At 43.3% G+C, this 24,608-nt stretch overlaps 2 protein-coding genes across 5 annotated transcripts in view; one reads left to right on the forward strand and one right to left on the reverse strand.

Moving 5' to 3' along the window:
* LOC111950828 (transmembrane protein 164) overlaps positions 1–4,921 on the forward strand; it is a 62,083-nt gene extending 57,162 nt beyond the window's left edge. For all 3 annotated transcript variants that reach the window (XM_023968728.3, XM_023968729.2, XM_023968727.2), the window contains exon 6: positions 1,625–4,921. In XM_023968728.3, the coding sequence (XP_023824496.1) occupies positions 1,625–1,828 (204 nt within the window). In that variant the 3' untranslated portion in view covers positions 1,829–4,921. The remainder of the gene's footprint in view (positions 1–1,624) is intronic.
* A 228-nt stretch (positions 4,922–5,149) lies between these two features.
* The window catches only part of LOC111950867 (nuclear protein AMMECR1), a 34,408-nt gene continuing 14,949 nt past the window's right edge, over positions 5,150–24,608 (reverse strand). Inside the window, exons 3-6 of one of the 2 annotated variants that reach the window (XM_023968785.2) lie at positions 12,161–12,275; positions 11,246–11,336; positions 11,023–11,119; positions 5,150–10,716 (exon numbers count right to left, since the gene is read on the reverse strand). In XM_023968785.2, the coding sequence (XP_023824553.1) occupies positions 10,602–10,716; positions 11,023–11,119; positions 11,246–11,336; positions 12,161–12,275 (418 nt within the window). In that variant the 3' untranslated portion in view covers positions 5,150–10,601. The remainder of the gene's footprint in view (positions 10,717–11,022; positions 11,120–11,245; positions 11,337–12,160; positions 12,276–24,608) is intronic. The other variant, XM_070434590.1, reaches the window with a different exon arrangement.

The raw sequence follows: 24,608 nt of genomic DNA on the forward strand, positions 1-24,608 counted from the left end.
GTGCATCCCGAATTGATACAGCATTGTACAGGACACAGGCAGTAAAGTAAGATGAAACATAGAATGTGATTTAATAGGATTCAACATGATGCTGGATGGATACAGGATCTGGATAGAGAGTTTGCGTGATGTACTTGAGTAAAGATACAGTGCCTTCAGAAAGTATTTACAGACTTTTTCCTCCCAAAAATGTTACACAGCCTGAATTTAAAATTGATTAAATTGAGATTTGTCACTGGCCTAAACACAATACCCCATAATGTGAAAGTGGAATTATGTTTTTAGACATTTTTACAAATGAATACAGACTGAAAAGCTGAAATGTCTTGAGTCAATAACTATTCAGCCCTGTTGTCATGGCAAGTCTAAATAAGTTCAGGAGTAAAAATGTGCTTAACAAGTCACATAATAAGTTGCATGGACTTACTCTGTGTGCAATAATACTGTTTAACATCATTTTTGAATGACTACCTCATCTCTTTACCCCACACATACAATTATCTGTATGGTGCCTCAGTTGAGCAGTGCATTTCAAGCACAGATTCAACCACAAAGACCTGAGAGGTTTTCCAATGCCTCGCAAAGAAGGGCACCTATTGATAGATGGGTACAAAAACAAAACATACATTGAATATCCATTTGAGCATGGTGTTAATTAATTAAATTAATGGTGTTAATATTAATTACACTTTGGATGGTGTATCAATACACCCAGTCACTACAAAGATACAGGCGTCCTTCCTAACTCAGTTGCCAAAGAGGAAGGAAACCATTCAGGGATTTCAACATGAGGCCAACGGTGACTGTGATAGGAGCCACATCATTGAGTACCGCTCTTCATATTTTCAGTCATGGTGGTGGCTGCATCATGTTATGGGTATGCATGTCATTGGCAAGGACTAGGGAGTTTTTTAGGATAAAAATAAACGGAATAGAGCTAAGCACATACAAAATCCTAGAGGAAAACCTTGTTCAGTCTGCTTTCAAACAGACACTGGGAGACAAATGCACCTTTCAGCAGAACAATAACCTAAAACACAAGGCCAAATATACTGGAGTTACTTACCAAGACGGCATTGAATGTTCCTGAGTGCCCTAGTTACAGTTTTGATTTAAATCGGCTTAAATCTATGGCAAGGCTTGAAAATGGCTGTCTAGCAATGATCAACAACCAACTTCAAAGAGCTTGAAGAATTTTAAAAAGAATGTGCAAATATTGTACAATCCAGGTGTGCAAAGCTCTTAGATTTACCCAGAAGACTCACAGCTGTAATCGCTGTCAAAGGTGATTCAAACATGTATTGACTCAGAGGTGTGAATACTTGTTTACATTTCTAAAACATTTTTGTCATTATGGGGTATTGTGTGTAGATGKGTTAGAAATCTATTTAATCTATTTTGAATTCAGTCTGTCACACAACAAAGTGGAGTAAGTCAAGGGGTGTACATATTTCTGAAGGCACTGTACATGACACACTAGCATGACTAATGAGCTGCGTGACACAGCTGACTGCTCTTCTCTCTTATAGCCTGACTGAAGTCACGAATGAAACAAACACCAAGCAAGGCCTCGGTTTCTGCTAGCTTGTCTCTCACTTCTGTATTTTTCTCTCCATCTTCCCAGATGACCGAGGTCAACCTGAATAACATGTTGTGTCCAGCGGTGTCTGACCCATTTTACGGGCCTTGGTACCGGGTTTGGGCTGCAGGTCACCAGACCCTGCTGACCCTGGTCCATGGGAAGGCCCTGACCCTCTTCTCTTACCACACCGGCCCCACCTGCAGGTACCTGCTGGACACCGCCAGACTGCGCAGCAAGGTCGACTGAACAGACCGACAGACTCACACGGACGTAGCCTTTTTAAATCCAATGCCTGTTCTTACGGTGGGATTTTCTATCAACATTTTTAATGCATCTTGTACCACTTAACTTTTTTTTTTTTTTTTTCTGTAAAGAATTAGGCATTTCAGGGTAAATTAAACAAAGTTATTATTTTTGTGTTAGGGATGGCTTGCATTGTATGCATGCACACATGATGGGAAGACTGCTGCAGTTGGTAGTAATTGGTGTGTAGCTGGCCAGGGGAAATTTGCTTTTTCTTTTGGTCAGATTTCCTGAACCCGAGTTACTCATGTTTCTAAAAGTTACTCTTTTTTTTATTTCTAAAGTTGCCTTCTGTAGTTATGTTCCAAAAAATGGGGCTAGCCCACATATCACGGAATTGTCATTGTTACTGTACACTTCAAACTCTTAATTTGTGCTTGCCATGACAGTTGGCCCAGGTATGGGTCAAGTTGCCATTTTGTGTTTGTATTTAAGATAATATCTTTGACATGTTTAATCCATTGTAAAAGCCATCACTTTGTGATATTTTGTTTGTTAGAAGAGTAATAGTTGTGAAGCAGCTGTCTCTGTCATATCTATGGTCACAGCCTCTGCTGACAAGGAGAAACCTGTTCCTCACGTCTTTGCTGGATCAAGTGGTATAAATGAAAGAGGGCTCCTGCATCTTTGGCCCATCTCTCCATCACTGATTTTACTGCAGAGGTGAAAGATAGAATGTAAGGGGCCTTTTTACAGACAATGCAGACAAGTGTCTGTCCTGTCGGATCATTATGGATGAGGACAGGAAGGTATCTTGGTGTACAGAGCCTTTGTAAAGTATTCAGACCCCTTGACTTTTTCCAAATTTTGTTAGCTTACAGCCTTATTCTAAAATTGATGGGAAAAAACAATTTAATACATCTATACACAATGACCAAGCAAAAACAGGTTGTTAGAAATTCTTGCAAAAGTATGAAATAAACAAATAACACAACTGTGCTGTATCCAAATATCTACAGTGCCTTCTGAAAGTATTCAGACCCCTTACATTCAAACCCTTTACTCAGTACTTTGAAGCACCTTTGGCAGCAATTACAGCCTCAAGTCTTCATGGGACAATCGCTACAAGCTAGGCATACCTGTATTTGGGGAGTTTTTCCCCATTCTTCTCTGCAGATCCTCTCAAGCTCTGTCAGGTTGGCTGGGGAGCTATTTTCAGATCTCTCCAGAGATGTTTGATCGGGTAAAAATCTGGGCTCTGGCTGGGCCACTCAAGGACATTCTGAGACTTGCCCCGAAGCTRCTCCTGTGTTGTCTTGGCTGTGTGCTTAAGGTTGTTGTCCTGTTGGAAGGTGAACCTAAGCCCCAGTCTGAGGTCCTGAGCGCTCTGGAGCAGGTTGTCATCAAGGATCTCTCTGTACTTTGCTCCGTTCATCTTTCCCTCGATCCTGGCTAGTCTCCCAGACCCTACTGCTGAAAAACATCCCCACAGCATGCTGCTGCCACTACCATGCTTCACTGTAGGGAGGGTGCCAGGTTTCCTCCAGATGTGACGCTTGGCATTCAGGCCAAAGAGTTCAATCTTGTTTTCATCAGACCAGAGAATGTTGTTTCTCATGGTCTGAGAGTCCTTTAGGTGCCTTTTGGCAAACTCCAAGCGGGCTGTCATGTGCCTTTTACTGAGGAGTGGCTTCCGTCTGGCCACTCTACCGTGAAAGCCTGATTTGGTAGAGTGCTGCAGAGATGGTTGTCCTTCTGGAAGGCTCTCCCATCTCCACAGAGGAACTCTGGAGCTCTGTCAGAGTAACCATTGGGTTCTTGGTCACCTCCCTGACCAAGGCCCTTCTCCCCTGATTGCTCAGTTTGGCCAGGTGGCCAGCTCTAGGAAGGGTCTTGGTGGTTCCAAATCTCTTCCATTTAAGAATGATGGAGGCCACTGTGTTCTTGGGGACCTTCAATGCTGCAGAAATGTTTTGGTACTCTTACCCAGATCTGTGCCTCGCCACAATCCTGTCTCTGAGCTCTACAGACAATTCCTTCAACCTCATGGCTTGGTTTTTGCTCTGACATGCAGTCAATGTGGGACCTTTTTATATAGACAAGTGTGTGCCTTTCCAAATCATGTCCAATCAATTGAATTTACCACAGGTGGACTCCAAGTTGAAGAAACATCTCAAGGATGAGCAATGGAAACARGATGCACCTGAGCTCAATTTAGAGTCTCATAGCAAAAGGTCTGAATTCTTATGTAAATAAGTTATTTCTGTTTTTTATTTTAAATGTGCAAACATTTTTGCTTTGTCTTTATGGGGTATTTTGTATAGATTGCTGAGGATTTGTTTTATTTAATCCATTTTAAAATAAGGCTGTAACATAACAAAATGTGGAAAAAGTCAAGGGGTCTGGATACTTTCTGAATGCACTGTATTTGTATACAGCACAGTTGTCAAAAGGGTGAGAGGAGCGATGTCCTGTGCCTGTTGAGAGGGGATCTGAAAGGTAGAGATGGCCTTCAGAGATGATTCATTAAAGAGATTTAGGGCTCTATTAAATCCGTATTGCAGAAGTTCGGCATTACAGCGTGATTGAAATGTAAAGGCAATGTTCCTGAGTTAGCGGTAAACGCTACATATGTTGACTTCAGTGATACAGATTGAATAGAGCCTTTATTGATCATGGGGCATATTCAGTGGTTTGCTATCAAGGTTGCGGATGAAATGTATGTGTAATGTCAGTTCTCTATCAAATGCCTGTTCTATACATTACACTTCAATCTACATTCTGAGTGTTGGTTATTTTTAAGGGGCAGCCCAATTTCAGTCCATATCTACCCAAATATAGACATATTCTATATAACCAATCACATACATTAAACCATCTGTTTGATTACCTGCATAGCTCTACTTTGGGAACCCCTGTTTTAAGGGAAGTATCTGTTTTTAAATACAATTTCCTATTCCTTATCACTTTGATTGATCCCATTTTGTAATGAGGGATTGTTGTGCCCAAACAAGGGATATGGTATACTTTTTTACACTTTTCTGGGTGGATGTGCAATGTGATGTATTGACAATAAATGTGATTTCTGCCCTTAAATGGTCTTCTCAGTGAATAGCTCAGGAACTAATAAATAACATTTCATTGGATTTATATAGTGCTCAAAATAGTAAGTGGGAACATCTCTACCAATGTGTACCACCAATATTCTTATCCAAGCTGTAAATATAACCTTGTGTATTGTATAACATTCAATCAAGCTCCAACTCCATGTTGGATTGTAATAAAACACCCATTACACAAAACATGCACACACAATTTTGTATATTTTCACTTGGTTTTACATTTTTTATTGGATAAATGATTTAAAGGTAATAAATGTTTAACTACATTATCTCCACAGCCATTGCTCACATACCCACTGATAACCCATCAATATATACGTTTTTTTCCCCCCACACTCTTTGGGGGTGGGTAATTTTTTTCTTTGCCATACTATCATAAATGCCCATTAAGTCTCATCACACTAACAGCAATTCAATGGGGAAGGGGGATCTAGCTCTAAAGGTAAGTAGTTTATTTCCCAGTTCATATTATTCCATCAACATTTTCAAGTTACTAAAGTTGAGAAAGTGAACCAAAAATTAAAAGTAGAAGAAATAAAAGGTGGGTGTGAGGGGTTACGCCAGGCAACCCCACATCCTGTCATCCCACCACAGCAGAGACTGTCACTCTGCACAGCAACATGTCTCAACTTGGTGTCTGAAATTTTCTGAACATAGAAAACCACAATTAATTTAGAAACTAGATCCAAAATATGTTTTTGAAAATAATTGATGTACAAAAGTTTTTTTCTTCTTAAAGTACATTTTCTTATAAAAGTTTTATTCATTTGTATATCAGTGCGATTGTATTCCAGTGCAGCTACTGGGTCCAGAGTAAAGAAAAGAGGCTTTTTCATCTTTAATGGCATAAAAAAAAATGAGAAACTCATCTTTTATATATGAAGTATAACTGCTGGTCTTTAGGAAAAAACACATAGAAACCCATAAATCTAGGAGGCACGCTATGGGGTTTTATTTTTTGTTGCACAAATTATAATGAAAAAATCTGTGACAAAATAAACTGTGCAACCAGGTAATTTCACTATCCTTGATGCCTGGTAAGGCTTCAAACAGAATCAAAAATTCATTGAATAAGCAGTTGCGAAAGAAAGTTAGAAATCGTACAAAAAAAAGAAAAAGACAGAAAAAAAGTTATTTTGTCTCTTGCAGGGGTGTTTTTTGGAAGGACAGGAAGCCAGGCCTGAAGAGCAGCATGTGGACGTGGCCAGAGGCATCTTTGGTTCGGTCGAACATACAAAAGGTACTATGAGCTTAAGCATTCAACAAAGATATATGCATACACATACAAGGAATGCTGGGACTAAACCCTAACCCCGGTATGGAACCAAATGACATTCTGTCTTTAACATTATCCTAGTTGTGTCAGTATGAACAATGGGCAGAGGTGTGCTGCAAATGAGCAGTCAGAATCACATTTGACTGGTATTCATGAATCTTGACTTGAAGTTTAAAAAAATGACAACGTTCAGTCATTTCCATGTGAAAGTAACATACTTCAGAGGAGGCTGGTGGGAGGAGCTATAGGAGGACAGGCTCATTGTCAAACGTGTTTTCTATATGTTTGATAGCATTACATTTATTGCAATGAGCCCATCTTCCAATAGCTCCTCCCACCAGGCTCCTCTGACATACATTAATGATAACAAATGGTCTCAGTCAAACATTATACAATAATTATGTGAGCATCCTGATGACGTCAGCAATCACTCGTCCGGCTGTCACTAAACCTGCCAGTTAAACCCACCCTCATGTCCAGCCAAGTCGCAACATGGCCTTTAGCTTAAAGAAACCACTGTTATAGAGACTTACTGTACATGCATGACAATATTCAAGGCTAAAAACGCTGGACTTCCTTTGAGGCAGTTCGTAAGAGCCAGAGTTGAGAGCCTTCAGTCAGAACCTTTCCTTTAAGCTGTTAATCAACCCCATGGATGAGTATAGGGTACAGGACAGCTGTAACAACAATTTAACACAGAGGTAAAACATGAAGTGTTGTTGGAACATCCAGTCGTGGGCTGGGCAAGGAAAGGGCCTACGATGGAGTGTCAGGGGTGACAGCCCTGTTCACTCCAACTCTTTACTGTCCCAGCGCAGGAGAGAATGTTCCCTTCTGATGACACCATCTACTGAACGACAGATTTCACCTTCAACCCCAAGGCCATGAGGCAGGGAGTTGGGGGTAGAGGAGGGGGGTTAGTTGGGACTTCTTGTCCTTTCAAACCTGCAGGGTGTTSACTTACACTGGTAGGAAAAAACACCTGTTGAACAGATCTGCATATATCAAGGATAATAAGTCGGATTTGATCGATGAGTCCGCATGACCAGTCACGAAACCCGCGACCGCCCCAACACGAGGTCCAATAGCACCATTTTATTTTATTTTTCTCTTTTTTTACGAGTTATGAGTCTCTACGTCGTAGATCAAGCATGTCATGGATTAAACCATTCTGCATGTTTTATACACATACACACATGCAACAGAATGGATTGCATTTGTGTATACATATAAATCAGCAAGCATGTAAAAGACAGCGGTGGACTTGGTTTTGCAGCATGACCAGAAAAAGTTCAGGTTGTGCTGTATTTAATGGACCAAAAAATGGGTACCTGACTGTTCAGCAGCAAGGACAGCTTTTCCCACAGTTCTCTGAAAACTGTTTTGGTGACAAACTACAAGGCCAAAATCTCTCTTTAAGTAGGCCAATTTGTCCTGTCAATATTACTAAGCAGCATGGTCTGAGGCATCAGTTCCCTGACCCCAAGAGGATATGATGGAAAGGCCATCCAATCTCTGAGCAGGGAACCACAGTGAACAGGTGAGATTAGCTTATTTGCACATCATCTGAACCACTTCTACACTAGGCTATATTAATGAAGTAGCCTGTCTGACCACAAAAGTTCCCCATCTGCCTCCCACTACGATAACGTGTCTATCCGAGGGTGAATGGGTGAATCCGGTTCACCTTCACTGCCCTGTAGGTTGAGGTCAGGGTTAGACGACAGTACAGTACGGGACAGAGGAACACTCAGGGCACCATTTTACCGGTCCACATTTATTTAATCATTTTTTAAGGCAACACAACTGAAATCTGGGTCATTTCGGGTTACTGTGGATGGAGTGCCAAAAGCCCTTAACATTTTGCATATAAAAATTAAATTAAATTATTTACCCTACTGTCAGTTGGTAAAGGCTGTTACGAAAATGTTTWTWTTTTTTTTTTTTTTTTTTTTWACAAGCACCCCTCAAAACTGTCAGTCACCACAAAAAAACACAAATCAAATCCTGTACACTACACAGAGGTCACGAGATAACCCTCAACGACACTTGTTAAAACATACCAACTACTGGACGTGGATGTGACTGACAATGAAGAATACTTGGAGGGGGAGGGGAAATGTATTCCCTGCTCTTTTAAAAGCCCTGGCTCTTTATGTAGAGTTTGATTAAATGCAGCTTGATCCACCCTTTACTTGTTCCCTCTGCATCGGTTCCCACCAACTCAGCCAAAAGCTGCTGCAAACCAGCTGACAACAGACCAACAACCTATGCATGGTTTCTAGTGGCACAGAGATGGGGAGTAACTTGTCCTGAAACCAGCAAGCACCTCAACAGCAGCATGTCACGAAGAGGAAATAACGGAGGGGTGATTTGAACAACTCAACCAACGACGATCTGAGCCAGGGGTTTAACGTTAGCTAGCTACTCAGTCCAGTAGCCTCCACAGCAGCTCCTAACGTTTGACGAGAGCACATGAAAGTGCACATCTATGGCAACCGGGCAGTCATCAAGCATGTAACATATGTGGATGTAAACATTGATTACATCAAGCAGAATTAAGTGTCATTGTGGCCACGAGCTTCAGTTAAAATGGTATCGAACCAGTGGAGGTGAGGAGGCCACAAACAGGACAAAGGAGTTCAAACCTTGATGCTAACCCATGTCCACAGAGTAACTAGAGGAAGGCCAGATAATGTCTCACGGCCCAGATTCCTAACCAGGACAAAGCACAGAGCACAATCGGAGGGGAAACAACTTTTGGGACCAAAGCCACCAGAATAAAGTTGACTCGTAGAGGAAGTAAACACGGAGAAGTTACTTAGAGGGGAGAAAAGCAAACAGCAAAAGCCGACCACTCTTACAAAGCATGCATTAAAAAGAGAATATGGCTTTTAGTAGTTTTAGCATGTGCCCGTCACTAGACTCAAGTCTCATTCATTGGTTTTTCCTCTCAAACCAACTGGCAATGGAATAACAGGATGAAGGCCTTTTTCTCAGAGGTCAATGACTTGGATCATTATTTATCTGCACTCTGCAGTCAACTCTCCAACCCAACCACATCCTCCAGCCCTGTAGATCACATTCGTTCCTCGCCCGATTCAAAATGACAAAGAACAGAACCTAATTTGAAGCTAAAATGGCATTTCTCAAGTTTTAATGAGAGGGGGAAAATAATAACTGTAGCCGGACAAATTCAATTAAAGTTACAGAGTGGCGCAGCGGTCTAAGCCACTGCATCTCAGTGCTTGAGGCGTCACTAGACACCCTGGTTCGAATCCAGGCTGTATCACAACCGGCCATGATTGGGAGTCCCCATAGGGCAGCGCACAATTGGCCCGTGTAGGCCGTCATTGTAAATAAGAATTTGTTCTTAACTGACTTGCCAAGTTAAATAAAGGTTAAATTTAAAAAAAATAATAATAATAATAAAGTCGAGAAGTGTTTATCAAAAACACCATGAACAACCGGGTGGAAATGAAAGGCTCTGTCAAGCATCGTGGGAAATATTTTGACAAGATCCTATTCCTAATTTAATCTAGCACTGTCAATGTCCTGTCAGATGTGCACTTAACAAACAGCTAACCACACACAGAAAAGCAAACAGGTTTGTAGGGTAACGCAATAAAGACCAGCTAATATTGTTTGTGTGGCATCACAACCCCACAATGTAAAATCTTGGGTATACAAGTCCCAACACCTACTCAATGACATCACTACAACGGTTTACAAAGGCCAAACCATCAATGACATCACTACAACGGTTTACAAAGGCCAAACCAACCGTAACAGGCAATACTTTTTTGAGAGGAATCGCAAAATTGAGGAAATGATGCAACATTCCAGAACTGCTGATGGCTTGCTACATGATACACACAATGTCAATCAGGCTACTAAGAAGGGTTTCAACAGAAAAACACATTTTCCTAATAGAAGGGAACACTGTAGAAAAGCCTACACAAAATATGAGCATATACCATTATGTAAGACTAGTCCACCATATATGACTTGCTTCCATCCACAGAATCAAAAACCTGATTAGGATTCTTTGAAAATAATCAAAGTTTAAGAAAATCTAGTATTCGTTTACTTGTCAAAAATATGAACGAAAGGGGTTATAGATATGAATATATATGCTGCAAAAACTAAATCAATAGGAGGATAAAAAGGAAAAAAAGTTTTGTTTTTTCTCGTCATTATCAATTTATGCTTATTTTGCCACCCGTTGCCACGTCAACGTCTGGGAGAGCGTCAGCATGGCAACGGAAACTATCATCATAAAATGGTACAGTAGTAGAGATAGCTAGACCAGGAGGGGGCGGGCTCTCCTGGGAAAAGGTCCGCAGAGAGGTTCAGTGATTGGTCATGCGGCTCGCTGTCAGKAATAATGGTTGTATGGGGGTAGAGGATGCCCGGTGCCRTTCTGGTAGTGATGGTGCTGGCGGTGGGCGATGTACTCCGCATAGCTCATCGTCATCTTCTCGCTACGGTACCTGAGCAGGAGGAGAGAGAAGTTAGAGAAGGCACAGTTACCCCAACTTACCTGGCAGCGGCACTACAATCTCTACTTCCTAATGCTGCTATGCTCTAGCAGTAATCGGTCACTGATCTCCCTGTAGGAACAGTGGCAAACAGGACCATGGTGGGCTTTGGGAGGGTCACCTACAGTAATTATGCACCAGTCACATATTCCCAGCAGTGAGCAACACTTCCACTTCCAGAATTTACACTTAAGGCAAAACCCAAGCCAGCAGTGGAAGTCAGACAGCATCCGGTGTGAAAGGAGAGCAGCCTCTTACCTGGTCAACTTAATGGTCTTCCTGAAGTCATTTGTGATGGGAGCTTTGTAGCCTCCCTTTCGTAGTAAGGAATCTATGGTCTGAATGTGGTCCCATCCTGCACAGAGAAGGTTGATTCCTCTTGAATATCCCCCTTTATGTCCCCCTTGAATACCACTTCTCTCTACAACAAAGACCTCCAGTCATTCAGAGATCATAAAGGTGGACACAGGATTCCACTTACCTTGCTCTTTTGCGACCTCTGGTAGGTAGGTGGCGGTGCGCTTTGATCCTTTTTCATTGAAAAACTCTATCCTAATGCCATGAACACCCACCTACAGACCAGAGAAAGGCGAGAGAGAGAAGAGACATCACTTTAATGACAGGACCAACAGAGAGAAATATCTATACGAACTACATGTCTTCGGCCACACTGTCCAACCTACTAGAGTGTTTAAATATGTCTTGCTGCACTAAGCCTAACATACTGGATTATATTGTGTGAAAGGGGGGGAGGTGAGAGGCTGCGAGGGAATTGGAGGTTTAGGGTGAGGAATGAAGGGGAGGGCCATGGTAATAGGAGAGTGAATGGATGGAGGAGACAGGATGTGTCCCTGTAAACCAGCACACTCGGCACAGGGCCACGATCCAGTCAAGGTAGCTCAGAGGATTGTTCCCATTATAATCCAAACCGGTAGGTGATACACAATTCACCAACCCACGTCACAACCCTTGTTCCACCCTACCCCCCTGGGGCCCACTACCTGCAGTATAGCCCCTCTGGGTCAACAAGGTGACTGCTTATGTCCTCACCACATATTGCCTGTGTCTGTGTGTGTGTGTGTGTATGCTGATTGTCTGCCTAAATCATCCTTGCAGTGTGAATCTCAAGGCTGCAATGGGGTTCAGTTCATTCAGGACATGAAGGTGCCACTGCAGCAGAGCCCTCGACGTATCCAATTCTCATCTCTACTTCACACTGGAGATTGTCTTTTACAGTGTGCTCTGTGTGGGGAGTGTACTGCTCTCCGAGGCACAGGCAATCTAAACTGCTGGATTCACATATGTGAAGGCCATTTCATTTCAATTTAAAAATCAATGACTGAAGAGTATTGCATAAGATGAATTAATAGCTACCTGTCTTGTTTCAGTCTCTTACCTCCCAGTCAAGGTAATCACCGACGTCCTCGAAGTTGGTGAGCAGAGACACTGAGCAGAAGAGGCGTGGCAGCTCGTCCCTCGTCATGGGAGGAAAGCGGCTGTCTTTAAGGGCACTGTGGAGACAAAGGCACGGGACGTTTAGGGCGAAAATAAGCATCATTACTTTGAACCAGTTCCAACTGGAAGACCAACAGATTATCAAGGACAATGTCTACCCAAAGTTATATTTGCATTTCATCTCACACTAAGCCGAGGGCATTATGGTTATAATGAAAATAAAGATCAAATCTCTTTGGTAAGAGAACATTTAAATAAGGAAACCATGCAAGCATATTTCTTTATCCTTTCAGAAGACAGATGGCATTAGCCATTAAGTGACATCTTCCATAATTCAAATCAAATAAACTATGTTTATTGGTCACAGATGCAGCAAAACGCTTGTGTTTCTAGCGCCAACAGTGCAGTAATAATACGCACATAATCCAAAAAGAAAAAATAAATATCACAACGAGCAATGTCAGAGTCCGGAATATATTTAAGCAATAAGGCCAGAGTGGGTGTGGTATTTGGCCAATATACCACGGCTAAGGGCTGTTATTTGGCACGACGCARTGCAGCCATATACCACAAACCCGAGGTGCCTTATTGCTATTATAAACTGGTTACCAACATAATTAGAGCAGTAAAAATAAATAAAATGTTTTGTCATACCCGTACGGTCTGATATACCATAGCTTTCAGCCAATCAGCATTCAGGGCTCGAACCACCCAGGTTACACACACGACCAAAAGTATATGGACACCTGCTTGTTGAACATCTCATTGCAAAATCATGGGCATTAATATGGAGTTGGTTCCCCCTTTGCTGCTATAACAGCCTCCACTCTTCTGGGAAGGATTTCCACTAGATGTTGGAACATTTCTGCGGGGACTTGCATCCATTCAGCCACAGATAGTGTTCTCCTGGCACCCGCCAAATTCAGATTCGTTCGTCAAAACTGCCAGGTGGTGAAGCGTGATTCGTCACGCCAGAGAAGGCGTTTCCACTGCTCCAGAGTCCAATGGTGGCGAGCTTTCCACCTCTCCAGCCGGCGCTTGGCATTGGCATGGCGATCTAAGGCTTGTGTACGGGTGCTCGGCCATGGAAACCCATTTCACGAAGCTCCCAACGAATAGTCATTGTGCTGACGTTGCTTCCAGAGTCAGTTTGGAACTCGGTAGTGGGTGTTGCAACCGAGGACCGACAATTATTACGCGCTACGCATTTCAGCACTCGGCAGTCCGATTCTGTGAGCTTGTGCGGCCTACCACTTTGTGGCTGAGCCGTTTTTGCTGCTAGAAGATTCCACTTCACAATAACAGCACTTACAGTTGACCAGGACAGATATTTGACTAAGTGACTTGTTGGAAAGGTGGCATCCTTTGACGGTGCCAGGTTGAAAGTCACTGAGCTCTTCAGTAAGGCCATTCTACTGCCAGTGTTTGTCTATGGAGATTCCATCGCTGTATGCTACATTTTATACATCTATCAGCAACGGGGGTTGCTGAAATTGCCGAATCCAGTAATTTGAAGAGCTGCATACATACACACACAGTGTACATATAGTACACACAATATAAATAGTGTGTTTGTACAAGTTTGAACACACCTCATTCCAGGATTTTTCTTTATTTTTACAATTTTCTACATTGTAAAATAATAGTGAGGACAACAAAACTATGAAATAACACATAAGAAAGGTTGCTGTATCAGATGCCCCTGCAATGTTCAGGGGCAGAACGACAGATTTTGACCGTGTCAGCTCGGGGATTCGATCTAGCAACCTTTTGGTTACTGGCCCAATGCTCTAACCACTAGGCTACCTGCCGCCCCTATGAATCATGTAGTAACCAAAAATAATAAAAACTGTTAAACAAATGAAAATATATGAGAGTCTTCAAAGTAGCCACCCTTTGCCTTGATGACAGCTTTGCACTTTTACCATTCTCTCAACCAGCTTCATGAGGTAGTGCATTTCAATTAACAGGTGTGCCTTGTTAAAAGTCAATTTGTGGAATTTCTTTCTGTCTTAATGCGTTTGAGCCAATCAGTTGTGCTGTGACAAGGTAGGGGTGGTATACAGAGGATAGCCCTATTTGGTAAAAGACCAAGTCCATATTATGGCAAGAACAGCTCAAATAAGCAAAGAGAAACGACAGTCCATTACTTTAAGACCTAAAGGTCAATCAATATGGAACATTTCAAGAACTTTGAAAGTTCCTTCAAGTGCAGTCGCAAAAACCACCAAGCACTATGATGAAACTGGCTCTCATGAGGACCGCCACAGGAAAGGAAGATCCAGAGTTTTCTGCTGCAGAGGTTAAGTTCATTAGAGTTACCAGCTTCAGAAATTGCAACCCAAATAACATCTCAACATCAACTGTTCAGAGGAGACTGCGTGAATCAGGCCTTCATGGTCAAATTGCTGCAAAGAATCCACTACTAAAGGACACCAATAAGAAGAAGAGACTTGCCTGGGCCAAGAAACACAAGTAATGGACATGAGACAGGTGGAAATATGTCTGATGAGTCCATATTTGAGAGTTTTGGTTCCTACCGCCGTGTCATTGTGAGACACAGAGTAAATGAACGGATGAACTATGCATGTGTGGTTCCCACTGTGAAGCATGGAGGTGGTGTGATGGTGCTTTGCTGGTGACACTGTCAGTGAGTTATTTAGAATTCAAGGCACACTTAACCAGCATGGCTACCACAGCATTCTGCAGCGATACGCCATCCCATCTGGTTTGCGCTTAGTGGGACTATCATTTTTCAACAGGACAATGACCCAGCACACCTCCAGGCTGTGTAAGGGCTATTTGACCAAGAAGAAGAGTGATGGAGTGCTGCATCAGATGACCTGGCCTCCAAAATCACCCGACCTCAACCCAATTGAGATGGTTTGGGATGAGTTGGACTGCAGAGTGAAGGAAAAGCAGCCAACAAGTGCTCAACATATGTGGGAACTCCTTCAAAACCTGTTGGAAAGCATACCAGGTGAAGATGGTTGAGAGAATGCCAAGAGTGTGCAAAGCTGTCATCTTGACAAAGGGTGGCTACTTTGAAGAATCTAAAATATATTTTGATTTGTTTAACACTTTTTTGGTTACTACATGATTCCATGTGTTATTTCATAGTTTTGATTTCTTTACTATTATTTTACAATGTAGAATATATTAAACAAACCCTTGAATGAGTAGGTGTGTCCAAGCGTTTGACTGGTACTGTATATACACACACTATGTACAAAACATTAAGAACACCTTCCTAACAGTGAGTTGCACCCCCCTTTTGCCCTCAGAACAGCCTCGATTTGTTGGGCAAGGTTTTGAACGCATTCCACTGGGATGCTGGCTCATGTTGACTCCAACGCTTCCCACAGTGTCAAGTTGGCTGGATGTCCTTTTGGTGGTGGACCATTCTTGATACATACGGGAAACTTGAGCGTGACAAACCCAGCAGCGTTGCAGTTCTTGACACAAATCGGTGCACCTGGCACCTACTACCATACCTCATTCAAAGGCACTTAAATATTTTGTTTTCCCCCTTCACCACCCGAATGGCACATATACACAATCAATGTCTCAATTGTCTCAAGGCTTAAAAATCTTTCTTTAACCTGTCTCCTGACATCAATAAGTGATTTCGCCTTCACCTGGATTCCCCTGGTCAGTATGTCATGGAAATAGCAGGTGTCTTTAATGTTTTGTACACTCAGTGTATAATGGTGTGTATAGACAGTATATGTATAGATAATGTGTGTACAGCAGTAAAAAAAAAAACTGCTTCAGAAACAGCCCATCTGTGGGGATGTAAAATATAAATGACTTGTTGGTAGGTGCGTCTCCATATTGGCTGGACCTACAGACTTCATTTGCACCCTTACCTGGGATTCAAATTTTTCCTCCCTCTCCCCCACTCCACCCTAACAAAAGACTGCTGCAAGTTGCAACCGTTCCTGCACATGAAGACAGCATCTTCCTGCCCGTGTCATGACAGCAGACAAGACAGATTCATGGAGTCAGTTCGTACTTACAGTCCATGTGCCATAACATACCACACCCTTTGCCTAATTCAACCATAAGTGTGAAATAACCATGTGGTGATGGCATTCTGTCAGGGGTCTGTCTCTTCTACATGCTTTCACTAACACTCACTTGGTAACAACAAACTAAAACACTGAACAGCATCCCTTTTACCTCCATAGTGTGTTAAATAGGACTCTGCTTCTTCCAGTCTGGGATTGGGAGTGACAAGCTGAGCTCAGCAGAAACCGGCCCGGATATTTTTCTTACTAGTGGGAGACGCCGGAGAGAAGCAACATAATGAAGACATAAAACAGGCCAGCTCACTGTCTGTGGCTGACATCACACAGCAAGTGATCTCTCAGAGTAATTGACTTTTCAGGATCCGAGGACACGCTGATGGCATGATGAGCAGAGAGGACCTGACAAGACAGCAGTGGGTCTTTAATGTAGGAAAATTGAAATTCGTTTTCCTTGATTTCTACCAGCATGTCACATTTGCAACTAGAGGGGAAAAAACCTCTGGACCACCTTTACTCCAGACACACGTACAAAGCTCTCCCTCACCCTCCATTTGGCAAATCTGACCATAATTCTATCCTCCTGATTCCTGCTTACAAGTAAATACTCAAAACAGGAAGTACCAGWGACACGCTCAATATGGAAGTGGTCCGAAGAAGCGGATGCTAAGCTACAGAACTGTTTCACTAGCACAGACTGGAATATGTTCCGGGATTCATCCGATAGCATTGAGGAGTTTACCACATCCGTCACCGGCTTCATTAATAAGTGCATCGACGACGTAGTCCCCACAGTGACCGTACATACATATCCCAACCAGAAGCCATTGATTACAGGCAACATCCGCAATGAGCTAAAGACTAGAGCTGGCAGTTTCAAGGACTGGAACACTAATCCGGATGCTTGTAAGAAATCCCGCTACGCCCTCCGACGAACCATCAAACAGGCAAAGCATCAATACAGGACTAAGATCGACTCTTACTACACCGATTGACGCTAGTCGGATGTGGCAGAGCTTGCAAACTATCACGGATTACAAAAGTGAAACTCAGCCCCGAGCTGCCCAGTGACGCAAGCCTACCACACAAGCTAAATGCCTTCTATGCTCACTTCGAGGCAAGCAACACTGAACTATGCATGAGAGCACCAGCTGTTCTGGGCAACTGTGCTCTCCGTAGCAGGATCACACAGTCTGACAGTAAGACTTTTTTAACAGGTTAATATTCACAAGACCGCAGGGTCCGACGGATTACCAGGACACGTATTCAGAACATGCGCTGACCAGCTGGCAAGTGTCTTCACTTCACATTTTTAACCTCTCCCTGACCCAGTCTGTAATACCAACATGTTTCAAAGAGAACACCATAGTCCCTGTGCCCAAGAACGCCAAGGTAAACTTCCTAGATGACTACCGCCCGTAGCACTCACATCTGTAGCCATGAAATGTTTTGAAAGGCTGGTCATGGCTCACATCAACACCATCATCCCAGAAACCCTGGACGCACTCCAATATGCATACCGCCCCAACATATCCAAGGATTGACGCAATCTCTATTGCACTCTACACTGCCTTTTCCCATCTGGACAAAAGGAACACCTACGTGAGAATGCTGTTCATTGACTACAGCTCAGCTTTCAACATAGTGCCCTCCAAGCTCATCACTAAGCTAAGGACCCTGGAAGTGAACATCTCCCTCCACAACTGGATCCTGGACTTCCTGGCGGGACTCCCCCAGGTGGTAAGGATTGGCAACAACACTTTCGCCACGCTGACCCTCAACACAGGGGCCCCTCAGGGGTGCGTGCTTAGTCTCTTCCTGTACTCCCTGTTCACCCATGACTGCGTGGCCATGCACGACTCCAACACCATCATTAAGTTTGCCGACGACACAACGGTGGTAGGCCTGATCAACTTCGACGAGACAGCCAAAAGGGAGGAGGTCAGATACCTGGCAGTGTGGTGCCAGGTCATCCTCTTCCACAACGTGAGCAAGACAAAGGAGCTGATCGTGGACTACAGGAAAAGGAAGGCCGAGTGCACCCCCATTCACGTCGACAGGGCTGTAGTGGAGCAGGTCGAGAGCTTCATGTTCCTTGGTGTCCACATCACTAAGGAACTATCATGGTCCAAACACACCCAAGCAGTCGTGAAGAGGGCACGACAACGCCTATTCCCCCTCAGGAGGCTGAAGAGGGCACGACAACGCCTATTCCCCCTCAGGAGACTGAAGAGGGCACGACAACGCCTATTCCCCCTCAGGAGACTGAAGAGGGCACGACAACGCCTATTCCCCCTCAGGAGGCTGAAGAGATTTGGCAAGGGACCTCAGCTCCTCGAAAACGTTTACAGCTGCACCATCGAGAGAATACTGACTGGTTGCATCCCCGCTTGGTATGGCAACTGCTCGGCATACAGAGGGTAGTGCGTACGGCCCAGTACATCACTGGGGCCAAGCTTCCTGCCATCCAGGACGTCTATACCAGGCGGTGTCAGAGGAAGGCCCTAAAAATGTCAGACTGTTCTCTGCTACAAGCGGCACCATAGCGCTTCTACCCCAAAGCCATAAGGCCAAACGGACTATTTGCATTGACCCCCTTATTTTATTCCTATACATAGCTTAGTTTTTGTACTGACACTCTTGCACAGGCTCAATGTACACTCACTGGACTCTAACCACAAACACACACTGACACTCCACTGCTGCTACTCTGTTGACTATTTATGCCTTGTCACTTTACCCCTACCTACATGTACATATTAAATCAATTACCTCGACAAGCTCGTACCCATTAACTTGTATATAGCCTTGTTATCGCTATTTTATTACAATTTTTCCTTTAGGTTATTCAGCAAATTCTTACTTTTTAAAAACTCTGCATCCTTGGTTAAGGGCTCGTAAGTAAGCATTTCACGGTAATACCTGTGGCATTCGACGCATGTGACAAATACAATTTGATTCGATTACAGGGTCAGCTAAGGCGGAGTCCAGGGAACACATTTCTGTGTATATGTGAGTATCATTTTGTCTATTGAGTAAGACAACACAGCACCCAACTACAGAACAAACAGCTAAGCCTCAACTAAAACACTTGAGGCTACAATCTAAACTCAAGAGCATTCAGCTGGTCATCCTTCATTACCCAGAGGCCCTTAGCAACAAATTACACATCCCCTACGAGTCAGGCCCTCCCAATATCTGTCCTTTCTCGTGTTTCACTGGCCCCTCCATTTCCTGTGTTAACAACATGGTTAATGGCGAGGTGGGTGGAAAACATGATCATTTTCGTCACGATAAACAGGATTATAGACAGTCCACCCACATTCTATAATGTCCTGACCAGCTATGACATCGGCTCTAAGAGTCTCAGTGGCTAAACAACAGCCATGGCTGGAGAAATTATTCTAATGCCCGTGTTGCATCCATTCTCTGCAGCTCCCTTGAAAGATTCCATGGGAGAGAGGGGAATGCTTCGTGCTGCTGGTGGCAGAGCAGCAGATCAAACTGATTGATTAGAGGGGCAGGGTTGGCAAATATTCCTCAGACAGTAGACTCAATATGGATGCACACACAGACATTGCCCACATACCTCTGGAACTACAGGAGAGTAGTGAGGCTTACCCTCAGTATCAGATGAGTCATTATACAAATAAACCTGTAGTTTTCCTGAGCTGACCCTTTTATCCAAATAGTATTAAGCCAAGCCTGTGTTTCACACATGTTCACGTTTATAAGCTACATTTAGGCCTATAGCTGAATACAAACAACACTGCATCCACTAAGTTGATGTGTCCACATTCCTTTGCTGGTGCAGTCATCACCAGTTCCAGTACTAGCAGAGAGAGAGGGGAGTACAACAGGGACGTGACAAGTCTGCCTGGCTGGTAGTTTCAGAGCACGAGGGCCGTCTACTAAAACAAACCGATGATCTAACTCTCTACAAAATGGCTGCTCTGGACAGCACGCATAACACATTACAGAGACACAACATGCTTTGTAAGATCCTCTAACAGTGAGAGGTGGAGCAGGATACTAAGCAGTTCATTCTCTACAGACCTACGCTGCTGAGGCTCATCCATAAAACACAGTATAATACCAGATGGATGCCAAACAGTGATCCGATTGTCATCTATCAACTAAATATTTTAATATGTTTAATACCGGTTGCTACAATGAATGGATCTATGGTCCCAAAGATAAATGACGGAAGTGATGAGAGAATTGATGAGCTTGACCCCCCAAACGTGGTCATTTACTTCATAGTATATATAAAACAGTACAGCAAACACACACTAATGTATGACATTCCTACGGTGCATGACAGATCATTGGGCGGGTGAAGCTTTGCAGCAAGGCCCTTTTGACACGAAAGCAGATCAYGTGAGGAACACACATAGACAGAGAAACATTGAAACCGCTTGTACCCAGCCACTATAACATGAATGCATTCTTTAATGAATTGTTTGCTCCTCTGTCTCATCCCAGCCACAGATGTATAAACACACACACAACACAGTAATCAACTGCATCCTCTCTCTCCCTCACTGTGGGCCAGCGAGGCCATCAGAATGGTTAACGCTCGCTAACCCTGACAAAGATGTTTAAGATATAATATGACTAAAACAATAACCAAATGTAATACACTTTGCATAAAATTAGATACCGCCTTATTTCCTTTTACTGTTGCTTGTACAACGATAAAGKTTGATCATAAAGTTACTGGTTCTCCCCTCCCCCCTGCAGTAAGCTAGTTATTTGGTCTTTAGCCAGCATGGAACAAAAGCATGGGGGATAGTTGCCCGATACTCTGACACTGTTGTAGTGTCATTACATCAAGAGACATGCCAAACGGGAGAATCATACAAACTTATTTTTWTTTTTTTTTACCTTTATTTAATTAGGCAAGTCAGTTAAGAACAAATTCTTATTTTCAATGACGGACTAGGAACAGTGACAGAACGACAGATTTCTACCTTGTCAGCTCGGGGATTTGAACTTGCAACCTTTCGGTTACTAGTCCAACACTCTAACCACTAGGCTACCCTGCCGCCCCGGCATCATTGATTGACATCATTGATTGTCACACACACACTACAAGTCAAAAGTCCAGACCAACCTACTCATTCAAGGGTTTTTCTTTATTTGTACTATTTTCTACATTGTAGAATAATAGTGAAGATATCAAAACTATGGAATAACACATATGGAATCATGTAGTAACCAAAAAAGTGTTATAAAAAATATATTTGGATTTGTTTATTTTAGATTGTTCATTGATGACAGCTTTGCGTGTGCAAAGCTATCATCAAGGCAAAGGATGGCTACTTTGAAGAATCTCAAATATATTTTGATTTGTTTAACACTTTCTTGGTTACTACATGATTCCATGTGTGTTATTTCATAGTTTTGATGTCTTCACTATTATTCTACAATGCAGAAAATAAACTCAGCAAAAAAAGAAATGTCCTCTCACTGTCAACTGCGTAAATATTGTATATATTGTGTAAATATGTGTAAATATTTCTGTGAACATAAGATTCATCAACTGAGACATAAACTGGACAAGTTCCCACAAGACATTGACTAACAGAAATGGAATAATGTGTCCCTGAACAAAGGGGGGGGGGTATATCAGATATGGTGTGGCCACCAGCTGCATTAAGTGCTGCAGTGCATCTCCTCCTCATGGACTGCACCAGATTTGCCAGTTCTTGCTGTGAGATGTTACCCCACTCTTCCACCAAGGCACCTGCTAGTTCCCAGACATTTCTGGGGGGAATGGCCCTAGCCCTCACCCGCCGATCCAACAGGTCCCAGACGTGCTCAATGGGATTGAGATCCGGGGTCTTCGCTGGCCATGGCAGAACACTGACATTCCTGTCTTGCAGGAAATCACGCACAGAACGAGCAGTATGGCTGGTGGCATTGTCATGCTGGAGGGTCATGTCAGGATGAACCTGCAGGAAGGGTACCACATGAGGGAGGAGGATGTCTTCCCTGTAACGCACAGCGTTGAGATTGCAGGCAATGAGAACAAGCTCAGTCCGATGATGCTGTGACACACCGCCCCAGACCATGACAGACCCTCCATCTCCAAATCAATCCCGCTCCAGATTACAGGCCTCGGTGTAACGCTCATTCCTTCGACGATAAACGCGAATCCGACCATCACCCCTGGTGAGACAAAACCGCGACTTGTCAGTGAAGAGCACTTTTTGCCAGTCCTGTCTGGTCCAGCGACGGTGGGTTTGTGGCCTGGCGACGTTGTTGCCGGTGATGTCTGGTGAGGACCTGCCTTACAACAGGCCTACAAGCCTCAGTCCAGCCTCTCTCAGCCTATTGCGGACAGTCTGAGCACTGATGGAGGGATTGTACGTTCCTGGTGTAACTCGGGCAGTTGTTGCCCTCCTGACCTGTCCCGCAGGTGTGATGTTCGGATGTACCGATCCTGTGCAGGTGTTGTTACACGTGGTCTGCCACTGCGAGGATGATCAGCTGTCCGTCCTGTCTCCCTGTAACGCTGTCTTAGGCGTCTCACAGTACGGACATTGCAATTTATTGCCATGGCCACATCTGCAGTCCTCATGCCTCCTTGCAGCATGCCTAAGGCACATTCACGCAGATGAGCAGGGACCCTGGGCATCTTTCTTTTTCAAAGTCAGCTTTAGTGTCCTAAGTTTTCATAACTGTGACCTTAATTGCCTACTGTCTGTAAGCTGTTAGTGTCCGTTCCGTTCCACAGGTGCATGTTCATTAATTGTTTATGGTTCATTGAACAAGCATGGGAAACAGTGTTTAAACCCTTTACAATGAAGATCTGAGAAGTTATTTGGATTTTTACGAATTATCTTTGAAAGGGTCCTGAAAAAGGGACGTTTCTTTTTTTTGCTGAGTTTAGTAAAAACAAAGAAAAACCCTTGAATGAGTAGGTGGGTCTGAACTTTTGACTGGTACTGTATATGTGAAAGTATGTGGACACCCCTTCAAATTAGTGGATTCGGCTATTTCAGTCACACCCGTTGCTGAGAGGTGTATAAAAATCGTGCACACAGCCATGCAATCTCCATAGACAAACACTGGCAATAGAATGGCCTTCCTGAAGAGCTCAGTAGCTTTCAACGTGGCACTATCATAGGATGACACCTTTCCAACAAGTCAGTTCGTCAAATTTCTGCCCGCTTGTGTGGTAGGCCACACAAGTGCACAGAACGGGACTGACAAGTGCTGAAGCATGTAAAACCGTCTGTCCTCAGTTGCAACACTCACTACCGAGTTCCAAACTGCCTCTGGAAGCAACATCAGCACAATAACTGTTGATCGGGAGCTTCATCCTGGAAATGTACCCAGACGCTCACCTGTACAGCAAGCGGTTCCCAGAACTAACAGGACCCTGAACAGCTTCTACCCCCAAGCTATAAGACAGTTATTTAGCAAACTATTAGCTACCCGGAATATCTGCACTAAGTCTTTTGACTCATCACATAAGCTGCTGTTACTGATTATTATCTATCCCGGTGCCTAGTCACTTTATCCCTACCTATATGTACATATCTACCTCTACCTCGTACCCCTGCGTATATAGCCAAGTTATCATTACTTATTGTGTATTTATTCTATGTGTTATGATTATTATTATTWTTWWTTTWTTWTTTTTATTGTTGGGAAGTAAGCATTTCACTTTAAGTCTACACCTTTCTTTCACAAAGCATGTGACAAATAAAATTTGATTTGAAAGTAAAATTGTCCAAGATGAACTACCTAGTTAGCTTGATAAACACTGCTGACAATTCTATTTGGGCTAGTTAGCTAAATTATATGGTCAACATTGTCTATATTGATGCTGTTAACCAAACACGATAAACTAATAATTTGCGAAAACAATGTGAGCTGCTTTGTGTATCAGCAGAGATAATCTCGCAGCAACACTGGGTCCATGTTGCTTGATAATAACCAAGTCAAGGTGAGCTCCCCCGCCACATTAGCCCAGTCTGTCTTTTCAGACTTCCTGGTAGTTTGACATGAGAGAATAAGTACTTTTTCTCAAATGTTGAACATTTTAAATCAGACAAATTGTGTGTGTGATGTTTTAGTCACACAAAAGGCTATTTTACATGTCAATCAGAATGACTGTTGGGGCCCTTTAAACAGGCAAAGCTGCATCTGAACTGGCCATGACAGTGTAAATGAGTTACATACATGTCTGAGAGCCAGGCTGAGCACTGAGCAGCATCTCTCAGGGAGGTAAAACCTTCCTGGAAGTCCCTGGGGCTGTTCCTCCTCTGGATGTGCATGTGTTGCATGATTTATTCAGCACCAAATGTCCTTTGACGTACACATAACTGAAAACACACACACACAAGC

The sequence above is a fragment of the Salvelinus sp. IW2-2015 genome, linkage group LG23 (assembly GCF_002910315.2).
Source record: "Salvelinus sp. IW2-2015 linkage group LG23, ASM291031v2, whole genome shotgun sequence".
NCBI classification, from domain to species: Eukaryota; Metazoa; Chordata; class Actinopteri; order Salmoniformes; family Salmonidae; genus Salvelinus; species Salvelinus sp. IW2-2015.